Source organism: Mytilus trossulus, chromosome 2 (genome assembly GCF_036588685.1).
Source record: "Mytilus trossulus isolate FHL-02 chromosome 2, PNRI_Mtr1.1.1.hap1, whole genome shotgun sequence".
In the NCBI taxonomy this organism is placed as follows: Eukaryota; Metazoa; Mollusca; class Bivalvia; order Mytilida; family Mytilidae; genus Mytilus; species Mytilus trossulus.
In genome coordinates, this window is record NC_086374.1 from 64,983,798 (window position 1) to 64,999,556 (window position 15,759).

The window sequence follows — 15,759 nt, forward strand, 5'->3', positions numbered from 1 at the left end:
TTTGAAAAAAATTTCATACATAAATATACATTTTAAAATGTGTTGGTGCAAGCTGAACCCTGCTTCGTCATGCGAGATTATCTCGCTGTGTTGATGACACACCCCTTTGGGTTGTTTCCTGTTCTTTTGTCGGGGTTGATGTCTCTTTGACACTTTCCCTGTTTGTATTCTCTATCAAAATCATGCATGAATTTTTATCATTATTGAAGACCATACAGTTGCCTATTATAATTGATCTCATCCACCTCGTTTGAACTTGGGATGGATAACTGTCTCATTGGTATTCATATTGCATCTTTTTGTATAATGTTGACTTTTTGGTACTTTTATTCTCAATTTTTGTATGACCTCTTAATCATGTTGATGTCTACTTTTGATAATGTATATCACTGGGATCACCGGTTGTTGCCTCATTGACACCTCCTTTCATTGATTGAAAGTTTGATGTGCTGTTATTTTCCTTCGCGGTGATGGAAGCCATGCTGTCTGGTGTTTTCCACGACTTGTATGTCGTCACAAAAAAATATAAATAGCTTTAAACAACAATCGGTACACTCGGACTTTTCAATACTATTATCGTAATGTAATTTCTTCAGAAGTCAATAACCCACTTCTTGGTTATTCGTCTTGGACATTATCTTTAGATACAAGCTAAAAAATCCGATACTATTCCGAATGTCATAAATTACCATTTTTATATCACTTGTCATCCAGACGCTCTACTTTGAAAAATAAAGCGGCTGGATGATCGAGACTAGGCGGTCTACGGAATCCCCACTTCCGCTAAAAAGCGAAAGTAAAAAAGCTTGGTTTCTAATCGGATAAAGAGGTCAGTATAATGGAATTATGATTGTTTTTTTTAGATAGTATCTTATCATTCAAATAAACTAAACATTGATTTGTTCATTGTGTCTTTAAGTGTCTGGATGTATATTTAAGTACCCGGAAACGTCCACTTGTATTTTTGTCCATCTGATGAGTTAAGCCTTTTTCAACAGCTTTTTATAGTTCGTTCTTATGATGTACTGTTATAATACTGATACTGTCCCAAGTAAGAGGAGGGTTGGGATCCCGCTTATATGTTTAACCCCGCCACATTATTTATGTATGTGCCTGTCCCAAGTCAGGAGCCTGTAATTCAGTGGTTGTCGTTTGTTTATGGGTTACATATTTGTTTTTCGTTCATTGTTTTTTTACATAAATAAGGCAGTTAGTTTTCTCGTTTGAATTCTTTTACATTGTCTTATCGGGGCCTTTTATAGCTGACTATGCGGTATGGGCTTTGCTCATTGTTGAAGGCCGTATGGTAACCCATAGTTGTTAATGTTTGTGTCATTTTGGTCTTTTGTGGATAGTTGTCTCATTGGCAATCATACCACATCTTCTTTTTTATACTAAATGATATTTAAACAAAAATTAAGGAGCGATTCTGTTTAGAATTTTTTCTTCTTTTTGTTTCAATGATATTTTTGTGATTCTAGATCAATCAAATTCAAACAAAACAGACAAAGACTCAAATTTCTAATTGTTATCAAAGGTACCAGGATTATAATTTAATACACCAGACGCGCGTTTCGTCTACTAGTCTAATCAAAATAGATGATTAATGTGGCCAACCTCAAAAAAAATGCAACATAATTTGTTTTGGTATTTTTCAATTCTAAAAGGCTTTCTTTGTAACATAATAAAAGTCTACTAAGATACCTAAGTGGGAAAATTGAATTTTTGGGTGAAAAATAGCAAAATTTGTCAAAAATAGTAAAAAACTGTGAAACTGTTGTTAAACATTTATTTTAAAAGATAATCATTTGAAACCAAAATTTTACATCAGTCCATATAGTGTTTATAAAATGACATCATTGAAAAAAAGTTAATTTTATAAACATGAAATTTTAGGTGAAAACAATAGATTTTTTTATATAATTTGAGAATCAGAAAGCGTAAGTTTATTACAAAAACAGACAGGAATTTTTTTTTTTAAAGTAATAGAAGTTCATTTGATATTTAAAAAAAAAACATTGTGATAATCATTTCAAATTTTTACAGCAATTCTCAGTTGGATAAATAATGTTTTTGGGTAAAATATAGCAAAATTATCCAAAAATTGTTAAAAACTGGAAAAAAAACAATTGGAGTTTTCACAGTTTTTTAAATCATTACAAAATAAAAAAAAATACAGCTCTTGATATAATAATAATCAGATCAAACAAAATTCTATGTAAAACAAATATGAAAAATAACTGATTTTTTGTGAATTTGTGGCTAGTAATGGTCAAAAACCGTTAAAAAAAATAAATTCATAGTTTTTCAGAAAATTACTAAAGATGTTGGTTAAAATCAATTTATATTCTTTAAATGAAAAGTACAATGCTTAAATTTATACTATTTCAACCAACATGATAGTTTAAGCGAAAATCAGAAATGTGTTGACCATGCATTATGAGAGGTAAAAAGTCTAATTGACCAAAATGGATGATGATCAAAAAGTAAATGACACAATATATGGGAACATTTTTTTAAAGACTGTTTCATAGTTTTCTACATACTACAAATTTCTATTCATCCGTAAAGTCAGATTTAGCAATGGGAAAAGAATTAAAACAATTCATACAATGACGTTCAACGCTTCCTAGGCTACCTACAACTAAAGACCATTTTTCTACATGCACATCATTTGATGTGGAAGTTTTGCCGACAGTTGTATATAATAATGTTAAGGCGTTCATCAGATGCAAGAGGAAGTTCCATCAAAATTGGACAAAGTGTTCTACGTTTGATATCCAAACCATAGTCTGCAGGATCTATTGTCAACTTATTCTGACATCCATTTTTGGCACTGATATTACACTCTGAGACTATTAAATTGCCCTGAATCTGATGTTGCTGGTGAACTTTTCACCTGAACCGATGTGATTCCAGTAACTCTTGATGTGAATTTTTTCCGGAGAAGAATTTGAAGTCCTTAAAGAGGAAGTCCTCCATATAAACACCTGAGCAATTCTTCTCCTGCTTCCCAATAATCCTTTAGTCTTGGACATTCCATATTTTCATTTTTTTTTTTTTTTACTGTCATATTATCAGATTTAGAAATAACTCTTTTGCATTGCTGATTCACATGATTAATAAATAAGACTTATAAGTCCGCATAGCTGTTAGCGCAAATAAAAAGATCTGCATCATCAGTTGCATTCTTACTTCTAATGTCATTACCTTAAGCTTATCACAAAGCATTTTAATATGAGCTTGTGTGTTAGGACTATGAACATGAAAAAGTCCTTTTTGGTTAAGGATAACAGATTTTTTTTCTTCATCAATACTTCATACTTAGTAGGACAGACCGTAAAACCAAGTACAGAGGAAGGGGCGAATCCCAACAAGCATAATCGGTACTATCTATGCCAGCTTGTGCAGACTATAACAGTGCCATTCACTGGTGTTTGATACTGTACTAGTAATCAGCACAAATAAGCTACTGATACAAGGAAAGAACGAGACAGGGTAGACACTCTTGCGATTCTTGAGTTCTCAGTAAAAGAAATCCTTTTACTTATGATGTTTTATTTATAAATGGAACAGGTGTTGAGGCAGAGCATAATGTTAACGTTGAAAAAACGGAAAGTATTGGAAATAAAACGTTAAAATTGATAAAAGCGATGTATTCCAGTATGAATTATCCAGCGCTCCTTCTTCTATGTTTGAATGCAACTGAGACATTACACAAACTATTTTGACTAGACTATACATAAGTATAAAGCCAAATAAGTACAAAGTTGATGAACATTGAGGACCCAAAAAGTCCAAAAAGTTGTGCCAAATACAGCTAAGGTAAAATATTCCTGGCATAAGAAAATCTTAAGTTTTTGCGAAAAATTCAAAGTTTTGTAACAGGAAATCTTTATCAGATTTTTCTTTGAAATTTTCTCAAATAGGAATTTTCCGGATGATAAAAAATTTGAATATCAATTTCATTTTTTTAGGACTGCCATTATTATTCACATATTTAGTTCTCTTTTCTGATAAATAAAAGCCTTTATAAATCACACAGCAATCAATTGTTTTAATATGATTAAAGTCATAAGAAACGAATGGTCGGTTAAAAAATAACGTTCTTCCAATTCTTGAACCAATGCATACAAACCTCATAAACTTAGTCTGCAGTACACGAATTTATATTTTTTTTCGTGTAAATTTCGTATAATCGTCTTTTTTTCAATCGGTCAGTGTTGTTGTGAAAATATGGCAGGTAATTAAAGTTCGTATTTTGAAGCTGAAGTCTAACGATTGTCACCTGTTTGATAACAATCGGCAAAAAATATATAAAAAGCATGGAAATTGAGCACGTGTTTAACATGTAAATTCAGATAAGAGTTTATTTTAAGGACATCCATGCGTATTGCGATCACCGGATTTTTACGAGATGGGTCACACTGAGGTCACTTTTGCATACGGAAAATATATGTCGGAGGAATTGCTTCCTATGAGAAAGCAATTGAAATAAAGCAAACTTTTTTCTAAATATGAATAAATTAAGGAATGTTCTTCAGAAAAAAGTATATGTACATCAGTTTTATAATGAAAACTATCCATTGAGGTATAAAAAAAACATATGCATTATTTTTTTTAATTTTAGGTTTCTTATGACTTTAAGTACATAATATTCAACATCTTCAATTTTGTATCCTATTACAAGATTTTTTTGACAGAAAACATGGTGACCAATATTAAGATACATAGATATTTTGTGTACTAATGTCCAATAATTTTTTGCCCATGTACATTCAAAGAAAATATGATTGTAGCTATCAGATTTAAAACATAGCATACAGTTTTCACTATTGATTACTTTACAGCGGTACAGATTATGGTTGATAGCTAAAATTTAATGCAGTAATTTCAATCTAAACATTTCTAATCTATTATATTTCAAAAAAAAGAGAAAAAAAAGAAAGGTAAAATATGGATTTTTTTAAATAAAACAAATAACATTTTCGCAAAATATTTTTTTTGGGTGTTTTTTTTTTCATGAGCAAAAACCTACTGGAAGCTCTTTGTTTGACCTGATTATAATATTACAAACAAAAGCAAACAAACAAATATTTTATTTGCCAATCACGGCGCCCAGAATGAGCAGAATAGTTATAATATAATTTTCAAACATAATGTAAAGTAAATTCAAAATAGGTTAAACAAAGTACATAATATGATTGATTTTGATTTAGTTGATTGATATAATATTAAAGAAAATGAAGTAGGCAATTTGTAAATAATAAACATATATAATACAATATGACCAATAGTCTGTTATTCTGGTCCCTTTATTGGACAGCACACCTCGTAGTATATACTAATAATTTATCAAATGTAAGAGAAATAACTTATGTAAATGCATATTTGATCATACATAATTTTATATAGAGAAATCTAATTTAATATTGTATTTCTGTTTATATTTAAAACCTCTAATAACTGACAAATTATTATCAAAATGTTTTATCTTCATTTCCCATTAGCCAAATAAAAAGAGATTTATTATCAAGTTTTGAAATATTTTTATTTTTACTATATATTTTGCTTAGAAAGGGATTTCTAACATTATCCAGAGTTTTACATGTTAAAAGAAAATGCATCTCATCTTCTATTTTCTCATTACAGAGTTTGCATATTCTATTTTCTAATTTAATATTAAAATAACGACCTTTTTCTATTTCAAGTTTGTGAGCTCCAATTTTAAATCTTGTTAAAACGCATCTTTGAATATATGGTAATTTCAATAAGTAAGGCAAATCTTAATCATTAATGAAATGCAAAAAAGTGAAATAATAACCGATTTTAGCAGCCAGTATGGTTCAATTTTGTCAAAATAAGCTAGAAAACATTTATTATGAACTTAGTAGCGACATTTCAACTGCAATCACCTACATCTTCCAAAAATCACTCGACACAGGAAAAATCCCAAAAGATTGGAAACATGCAAATGTCTGTCCTGTTTTTAAAAAAGGTGATAAACACAACGCAATAAACTATAGACCTATATCTCTCACATGCATACTTTGTAAAATCATGGAACACATAATAGCCAGCAGTATGATGGACCACCAAGAAAATAACAAAATCTTGTACGACCTTCAATACGGATTTCGAGCATCTAGATCATGTGATCCAAACCAGTATCATTCATCCAAGAACTAGCAAAAAAAAACAACAGTAACATCCAAACAGACATAATTGTGATGGACTTTGCCAAAGACTTTGACAAAGTTCCTCACAAAAGACTTCTCTACAAACTGAAACATTATGGCATTGATCACAACACTTTAAAATGGATAGAAGATTTTCTCACATCTCGGACACAAACAGTGATTATTGATGGTGTTCAGACAGACAAAATAAACGTAACATCTGGTGTTCCCCAAGGTACAGTTTTGGGTTCGATCCTGTTCCTTGTATATATAAATGACTCTAACTAATACATCAAACACAGTACCCTCAGATTATTTGCAGATGATAGCATACTTTATAAAACAATACGAAACAAAACAGACACACAAAATCTGCAAGAAGACATCACATCAGCAGCAAAATGGGAGAAGGGCTGACTCATGTCATTCCATCCAGACAAGTGTTCAGCCCTTCAGATAACAACCAAGAAAAACCCATTAAAATTTGACTATACTCTCCATCAACATGTACTTCAGAAAGAAACATCCCCAAAATATCTTGGAATAACTATACAAACTGATCTAAAATGGAACAAACATGTAAACAATATCACAGCTGCAGCCACACAAAAGCTGAACTTTATTAAAAGAAATTCAAAAGCAGTCAAAGAAAAAGCATACATTGCACTAGTAAGACCAAAGCTAGAATACAGCAGCCGCGTCTGGGACCCACACACCAAATCACAAACACACCAACTTGAGATGGTCCAGCACAAAGCAGCATGGTACACATGCAACATATACCATAACACAAGCTCAGTCACTGAAATGCTGCAAACACTTAATTGGGTCAAACATTTGAGAAAAGACGAATTAAAACCCGCATCATTTTCCTCTACAAAATAATACATCATCTTGTTGCCATATATCCGACAGACCTACTTACACAATCTGATATAAGAACACGACCATATTCACATATTTATTCTTTCAGACCCATAAGATAAGATTATTTACACTTCTGATATTCAGGCCGAGAGATACTTCTTTAAAAAACTGTTTAACACTGTATTGCATGTGATACAACTGAATTCGGATATTGTGTTCTTGTGTACAATTTGGAGTGAAGTATGGCGTTCATTATCATTGAACTAGTATATACATTTGTTTAGGGGGCAGCTGAAAGACGCCTCCAGGTGCGTGAATTTCTTGCTGCATTGAAGACGTGTTGGTGACCTTCTGTTGTTGTCTGTTCTATGGTTGGGTTGTTGTCTCTTTGATCCATTCCCCATTTTCATTCTCAATTTATTCTTATTCAGTTTGCCTTCATTCAACTCGGTCGTTAATAATTCAGTATATTTTAACTCCCATGCGATATGTACACCATGCAGGTGATTAAGCCCCTCCAACTGGGCTCTGCTCACCTGCGTTGACACATCCTTTCAATTCAAATAAGACCTCATACACGGGGGTAACTTCGATATTTTTTTGGTAGGGGTGTGCCATTTTTGCCTCAAAAAACGTACCCATTTTAATATAACATTCACTGAAATTCAGTACCTATAGTTATATAAATATTTAAGAAAGAATGACCTATACTTATATACAATATTTAAAATATACTAGAACACACCCGTGATATCGCGGGTCCGTGACTGAATTAAGGTATATAACTATGCGCAAGCCTTATTTTAGTATTAGTATTGTCATCTGATAGAGTCATGCCGATTATAAGATACACAGTATTTCTCTGCTTTCAAATCTTTCTGTTTGAACCCGTCTAACTGGAACGGATCACTTATTGGTAATATTAATTATTTGGGAAACAAAAGGTCCTGGAATGGAGTATTTTTTAATCAACAACATTGTCCTATATTAGTTATGAATAAAGATGAATTCTTTGATTCGCTGTTTTACGTCATGTATGCCCACTAAAAAATTGAAAACTGTCCCTCATTTTTAGTCTTGTTATCTTAGAAAGTCTTACTGTATAGGTAGCTATTTGACAATTAAGTAGTGTCAACCCTGTGACTATGACCCGTGTATATAGCATATTAACCCTGAATACACCGTTTGGTGGTGCGCCTGTCAGATGCGGAACGTACAGATTAGGTAATAGGTAACAGGTGAATATACTATTGGTATCGGTATCGGACTCGACCCGGAACTTCTTAATTATTGGCAATATTAATTACGTGGTAAACAAAAGGGCCTGGAGTGGTGTAATTTTCAATCTACACCCTTGTACTATATTAGTGATATATAAAGTTGAATTCTTTGATTCGTCGTTTTTACGTGATGACGGCTGAAAAAATGGACTTCGTAATTTTAGTATTATAGATATGATATTTTTAAATGTCAAATACTTCCATGCAGAAAGGTGCACATTCAATCAGATTTGCAGAAGAATAGATTGAATTTATATATGATATGTAGATCATACCCCAGATCAATATACAGTTATCAAACGTGAATGCATTTTAATATAGGATGTCATTAAAAAGGAGGGTCATTTTTATATAAAATCTCGCAAAATTATGACCCATATTTTTGGCACATCCCCGTATACCCAATAATAGGAAGTTACCCCCCCCCCCCGTGACCTCATAACTTAAATTAATTACGATCAAAGCACTATGATTGTCGTATGGTAGTATCGGTCAAATGTAAATTATTTATAAAACCGAAAGTGAGTTATCGATCTATATTTGACCGGAAGTGATGTTCTATTACTATAGCTAGACAAATAAACCTTCATTCAATTCACCTAGTAACTTTGTTTTATAAAATACAAGCAATATGTTTTGCAAAAGGGACCAAACATATAAAGTATTTTACATGGACACACGCCATTTTGAAAATCAAAGATGGCCGCCATGATCGAATAGATTTTTTTCATGGCTACCCCCTTTATATGATTAAGGGAGCTCGCGGGTCTAAATCAACATTTTTTTCTAATATAGGATTTCGCTAATTTTTTCTTTGATTAATCTGTAACTTATACCTAATAAAAATATAAAATAAAAATATGGGGTCACCGTTCATTTAAGCTCACAATCTGCCTCCGACAAAAGCATACATTTTTTTTAGTGTCCTTTTTTTCTGTTGAACTAATAGGAGAAATATTGGTAATATCGAAATAAAAAAAAACTTAATAATAAAGAAATCGCTTAAATTTTTAAATTATTTAGTTGATGCACAGCTTGTTTGAAAACAATGATAAAAATATAAAGGTCACCAATGAGTGAAAAATTATATTTCAATTTAAACGTAAAAAAATTACATTTTTGCATCAAAGGGAGATAATTTGGAGCTTTTTCAATGATATAAACATTTTTAAAGTCATCTGTGGCCAAACCAATGATTTGTCCGGGTGATATTCGTATCATAGCATAAAGTAGTAACTACTAAAAAGTGTGATAAATAAAATTTGTAATGAAAAAAAAATGTTTTAATTTTTAGCTGATATGTTTGTACCCGCGAGCCTTGTTAAATACAACTAAACACAGGCGCTTGGGTATATGATACATTTTTTTTTTTTTTTTAATTAAAATATTCAATTTTTTATATTTATAATGCATATCTATCACTTCTATGCATGTCTCCCCTAGTTTCGAGTAATTTAAACGACTTAGTGAAAATACCAAATTTTACTATCCATACTAAGAAATTTCTTAGAATGGATAGTAAAATTTGGTATCTTCTCCAAGTCGTTTAAATCACTTATAGTGTAATAGAAATAGAACAAATCATGAAAACTTGATATTGACCAACGAATAATGAAAAAGAGGTCGATAATTAGATGAACTCTGCCCGACAAAATTGTTCACCTAAACAGCATCCTATTTATCAAAGAAAATTAGCCTCGTTGCTAATAGTGTGTCTGTATCTGAGAAGAAACTTAATAGCTTAGCATTGACCAATGAACCATGAAAATAAGGTCAAGTTCAGAAGTATCATTCCATATTCCAAATATAGTTTACCTTCTGCTTACAGTATCCAAGAAACTGGCTTATCGTGTAACTTTAAACTTGATCACTGATCAATGAAATGAGGCTGAGGTCAGGCGAGCTTTGTCTACTGGACATAAAAACATTGCAAGGAACTATAACTTCAAATAGATTTATCGTATTATTCATAAGATTTTTTTTTTAAATGACGTAATAAAATATAAACTTTCATCTCATAAACATGCTTAACCCCGCCGTAATTTTGCGTCTGTCCCAAGTCAGGAGCCTTTGGCCTTTGATCATCTTCAGGGGCGGATCCAGGATATCCAGTTATGAGTGCGCAAAGTTTTATTTCGCCGATCGGATCGATGCGAAAGAATTTTGGAGTTTTTTTTAGGTAAAACTATTGAAATATTCTTCTAAAGGGGTGAAATGTAGATATCTCGAACTGTTGTGTGGTAAAATTAGCGAGAAATTAACAAGCTGAAACCGCCTTAATCCACACCTGACAACAATCTACAGATAGACAGGCGGACAGACGGACGCAAAGTGAGACGAGACAGATCACAATTGCTCACCTGACCAATATATTTTTCAAACGAAAATTTCTACTTTTACCAGCATTTTTTAATTGTCCTTTCATACTATCTGTTTTTTACTTTTTTGATTTTCGGAGGTCGTGTCAGACTTCACTGTGTTCACCACAAACAACTAAAATCAGAATGAGATGCATTTACGCAGTTATATTTATTTTCTTGGGATCCCAATCATACAGAAATACGGTACAGAATTCAGCTAAACATTTAGGTTGCAAGTGAGAAATAAATAATATAGACACAGAGAAAGTTCAAACAAATTAGTAAACTAACCTTTCGCTAGGAACAGAATTTCAATCTTTCATTACGGATATAATAAAAGAATCTCACTGTTTTCTTGACCGTGTCATGATGAAATTGTGAAAGTGAGTAAGGGATGTTTTGGAACTTCGATTATCAAACAAATTGATTATAAAAACCGCAAATACAATGTAACATTTGTTTTTACTTTAACTGCTAAAACCTATTATATTTGTCATCAAACGCAGCTACGCCTTTGACACCTTCCTTTGAAGTTATTTATTGAACTTTAATAAAGCGTAGGTCAGTTGATTAATAATCACGTTGATTATGTTAAACTGACTGCTTTATATCATACTTTGAATGTTAACAAAGATTGAATGGTCTCTTCTGATACTTAAATATGTTGAAGTCAACCCATGCTTTGCAAATTTAAGGGGGGGGGGGGGCACGCCCACCACGCCCCCGCCTAAATCCGCCCACTACAGTACATTGAAAACTAATTTTAAAAACACAAACCCATCCAAAATCCGGGGTTGAATTAAGGTGATTCGTAAATTAAAAAGATACTCTCTCAATGTTCCACCCGTCGTGTTGCTCCTGTCAAGAACATTAACTCGCTGTGTCCTGGGAATATCGGAATGAACAGTTGTGACGACGATATTCTATGATGGTCAACCAAATTATGATTGCTTCTGTAAAACTTTCCAAAGGGATGATTTCGATTTTGCCACCAGTAACCTATTGGTCGGTAAAATCTTTGAAGAATAAAGTAACAAGTAAGCAGGAGCCACAATTGGTTCTCATATGGATGCCAATTGATTTTTGAAAAACTCTTAATTTGAAAATAAAAGCCACATGCATCATGAGGGTGTCATTTACTTGAAATGTTGTTTGAATCAAAGTTTATGGTGAGTATTTGGCAGAAAAGCTATATGTATGTGTTGGTAGGGATATTAATTGGACAAAGGATGGTTTAGTATGCAACATGTGTGAAAAATAGTTGTATGCCCTTTTAAAGTTTGACTCTAGATATAAGTGCGTGAAAAGTAATTTGTCTTTAAACAAAACAATTTCATATTTATTTCAGATACAAATAATGATTGTAATGTGCAGCGACTCAATTTAACCCAACCACTTGAGGTGTTTGCTTCATCTGAATCGACAGCCAAGAACTGTAACTTAAATTCATATCTAAAGGAAATATTTTGCAAAAGAAGAACTTATACCAGATTATGCCATTCCTAATTTTATGGATCTTCAAGTAATACATCAAAATGTACGAAGTGTTTATTCTGTATGATGATACAGATGGATTTACTCAAAAAACTCTTTTTCCTATTTTCGATAACCAAAAGCTGGAATATTGTTCATTTAATCATTTTCCAGAAAAGACAAGAAGGGACAGCATAAAGACATTAGATTCCTTTCCTGATAAAATACTTATCATATTATCTGAGGAGTTATGTCAAAATGAAATTGAAAAATATGATATTCATAATGTTCTTATGTATGCCGTCGAAATATACGGGAATGCTAGTAAAGTTTCTAATCGGGTTATTACTTATAAAACTACTGGATCAATAACTAAAGAGAATGGTTTATTTCCACTGTTGAAAACTACTATCATTTGTAACATATCAGATGAATCCATCAAGGATCTTGTATTGGAGATCAGATTAAAGATCATGCCATTTTGTAACATTCTGGCTAAAAATGAACTTGTTGGAACTTTAGGTATGCATGGATTAAGCATAAAACATTTAGAATCACAAATATTTGGTCTTACAATTTCAACACAAAATCTCTGTTTACAAATAGACTTGGATGAATATTTCAGATATCGCAAAAAACACCTAGATCACAAAACCGTAGACGTTTTGGGACAAACGCAAGTTTTAAGAAGTCCTTATACTAAAGTATTGATAATAATAGATAATAATTTAGACAGATTCAAAGAAGCCGTGTCCGATATTTCTGATATATGTTCATCTTTAATTAGTTGTACAAGTGACTTTAAACCTATGAATTTAGTGTGTTCTGTTGCTGGAAAGTATGATTCTGCTGAAGAAAACTCTCTCAAGGGCATTTACCCAAATGCATGGTACGCTGTTTCACGAAAAGTTGTTGCTGATTTTGCACAGCCACGTTTTGAAAAATATAGTTGTGTTGAAGAAAGAAAGAATTCATTTCCTTCAGTATGGATTGAAAATGATCTAGACCAGGTTAGCAAAATAGCCAAAGCTGGTTTTTTCTACCCAGGAGATGGATTAAATGGACAATGTTTTTCTTGTAGTTGCAGGCTTACAAATGTAAAATTTTACACAAATCCGCTTACTAAACATGCTTCCCAACACCCAGACTGTAAATTCATCAAAGAAACTTTACCAGAGGAAGAAATACAGAATGCAATTTTGCAATTCAACGATGTTAATACCAAAAATTATTTTGCATCTCAACTTGAAAAAACGTATTGCACTTTAAAATCTAGAAAGGAAACCTTTAAAGGTAGTGTTTGTAATATAAGTGCATCGGATGTAGAACGATGGGCAGAAGCTGGATTTTATTGTGTTGCGTTGAATACTATTCAGTGCTTCAAATGTTGTGTTAGACTCTTTCACATTCCACAAAATGTAAACATTTGGACAATACATGCAAACATATCTCCAACATGTCCGTATGTATATGAAAAGAAGGGAAATGAATTCTTATCAGATTTGCGCCTTTCCAAAAAACTTTCAATTTGTCCAGAGCAAACAATCATAACGATTAAAGGAATGCATGACAGTACTCAAACTGACACTGAAGATGAGAATACCAAAACCGAGACTGGGGAATATCTTTTCAGACCATGGTAGTCACAACACAGGTCATAAGATAGCAGAGATATGTTTAGTTTTAGTTTGACTGTTTATAACGCTTAACGCTTACATACCATATAACTAAGATGTATAATGAAATTGAGAATGGATATGGGAAATGTGTCAAACAGACAACATCCCGACCATAGAAAAAACAACAGCAGAAGGTCACCAACAGGTCTTCAAAGTAGCGAGAAATTCCCGCACCCGGAGGCGTCCAATGAGTATGTTTGTGACTTTAAATACAATAGTAGGCTACAACCAAAACAGAGAACCTTATCAATCCACTTTCATCATAAAATGGAAGAGAAAAGATTATGCATATTGGATTAGGATGCATATATTGAACAGCAGTATACTACTGTTGCCTTTATTTACAACTATATGTTTCTATCCAACCTTCAAAATGAGACAAAACCATAACTTATTTGAAGCTTTTAAAAGCCCTGGCAAGACAAGTTTGCATCACATCAGCTTAATGGTTTCAGACAATTTGAAATGTTTGGAAAATGAGTAAATCATGTTTGAATCATTATACAAGATGTGTTATGAGAACTAACGATACAACTCTTCATCCCAGTCATAATGTGTAAAAAGAAAACAATTATATACATAAGATAACGTTTGATTAGAAAACTAAAGAAATTAAAGTATAATATGTCGTCCTTATTGAGCCTTATAAACAAAGCCGTGTTCTAATTGCACAAAATATGTTTGACGCATGTGAACAAACTTTCTGTTTATATTTGATTATTTTCATTGTTAGACAGTAAAATATATTTAGCAGCAGGTACTTCCGTACATTTCGACCTATTAGAATACTGCATTTGTCCTTTTAGAATCGAAATAATTCCGTCATGTTCTGTGCTCATTTTTTTAACATGGGTAGGCATTATATTTGTCGAGATTTTCTAAATAAAAAACATCATTATTTCAGTTGGATGAGCACCCCAGATTTTTTTTATTATGGTTTAATGCATTTTTTAATATGAAACTATTAAACTATTGTTATCATTCAACAATAAATAAACAGAAAACATAATATAACTGTATTTCAAACTTTACATATAATAACAAATCATACATATACATAAACTATTTTGTTAACAATGGCATTACTAGTCTCGATGCACCAGAGTTATCGTTCTTACAGCCAACATTACAGTAAAATGAAATAGATAGATAGAATGTCTCGAAAATCACCAATTTTATTATATCTGCACCAAATGTCAGTTCTGTGAACTCTTTACAATGATTGAAACTGAAAAATAGATAAAAGGAAACATGAATTTCAATCAATTGCAAAAACGAGTAAAAAAATAGAAAAACAATGGTGGTCTTCCTCTGTCGTTAAAATTGATCTACTATCAAGTGTAATATCTTAGATGTCACATTTGGATGACAGGTGGTCCCTGTAAGACATTTGTGTACAGCTTACAATGATTCATTAGAACAATTGAGGCTTGTTATTGTAACTGACTGTGTTGTTCACTGCTATTTCTTTTCTTTCTTATATTTTTTTTTCAATTAAATCAGCCAGGTATCAGTGGCTGGTGGTGCCAATTGAACTATCAAGTATGTTTAGTACTGCCAGTTATCCTTATATAGAAATTATTATAAATTAAGGAATGTATCTCCCTCATGCAAAGCTCTGATTCCTTTTAGGATTTGGCTATACTTTTTTGGGCCTTTTGGATGATAGCTCTTCATCTTTTATATGAGCTTTGGATTTCAAATAGTTTGACCACGAGCATCACTGAAGAGACATGTATTGTCGAAATGCGCATCTGGTGCAGAAAAATTGGTACCGTTAATGTTATTATAGATAGAGTTATCATTAACCGTCCATATATACTTATTTATATAAAAGTATAACTTTGCAATTTTTCCACCACATTTGTCTGTGTAAGCTTTTTAGTTCTTGATCTGACCATATCTGCATGGTCACTTTAGT

At 32.2% G+C, this 15,759-nt stretch overlaps 1 protein-coding gene across 1 annotated transcript; it reads left to right on the top strand.

Annotated features, from left to right (window-relative positions):
- Positions 1-672: 672 nt before the first annotated feature.
- Positions 673-15,040, top strand: LOC134707788 (uncharacterized). Its single transcript, XM_063567832.1, has 2 exons — positions 673-829; positions 12,035-15,040. Exon 2 carries the CDS (start codon positions 12,222-12,224, stop codon positions 13,800-13,802), a length of 1,581 nt encoding a protein of 526 aa, XP_063423902.1. The 5' UTR covers positions 673-829; positions 12,035-12,221; the 3' UTR covers positions 13,803-15,040.
- Positions 15,041-15,759: the final 719 nt, after the last annotated feature.

Excerpts from the sequence above, each read along its gene's own strand:
- LOC134707788 (XM_063567832.1), top strand. The coding sequence starts at position 12,222 with ATGTACGAAGTGTTTATTCTGTATGATGATACAGATGGATTTACTCAA.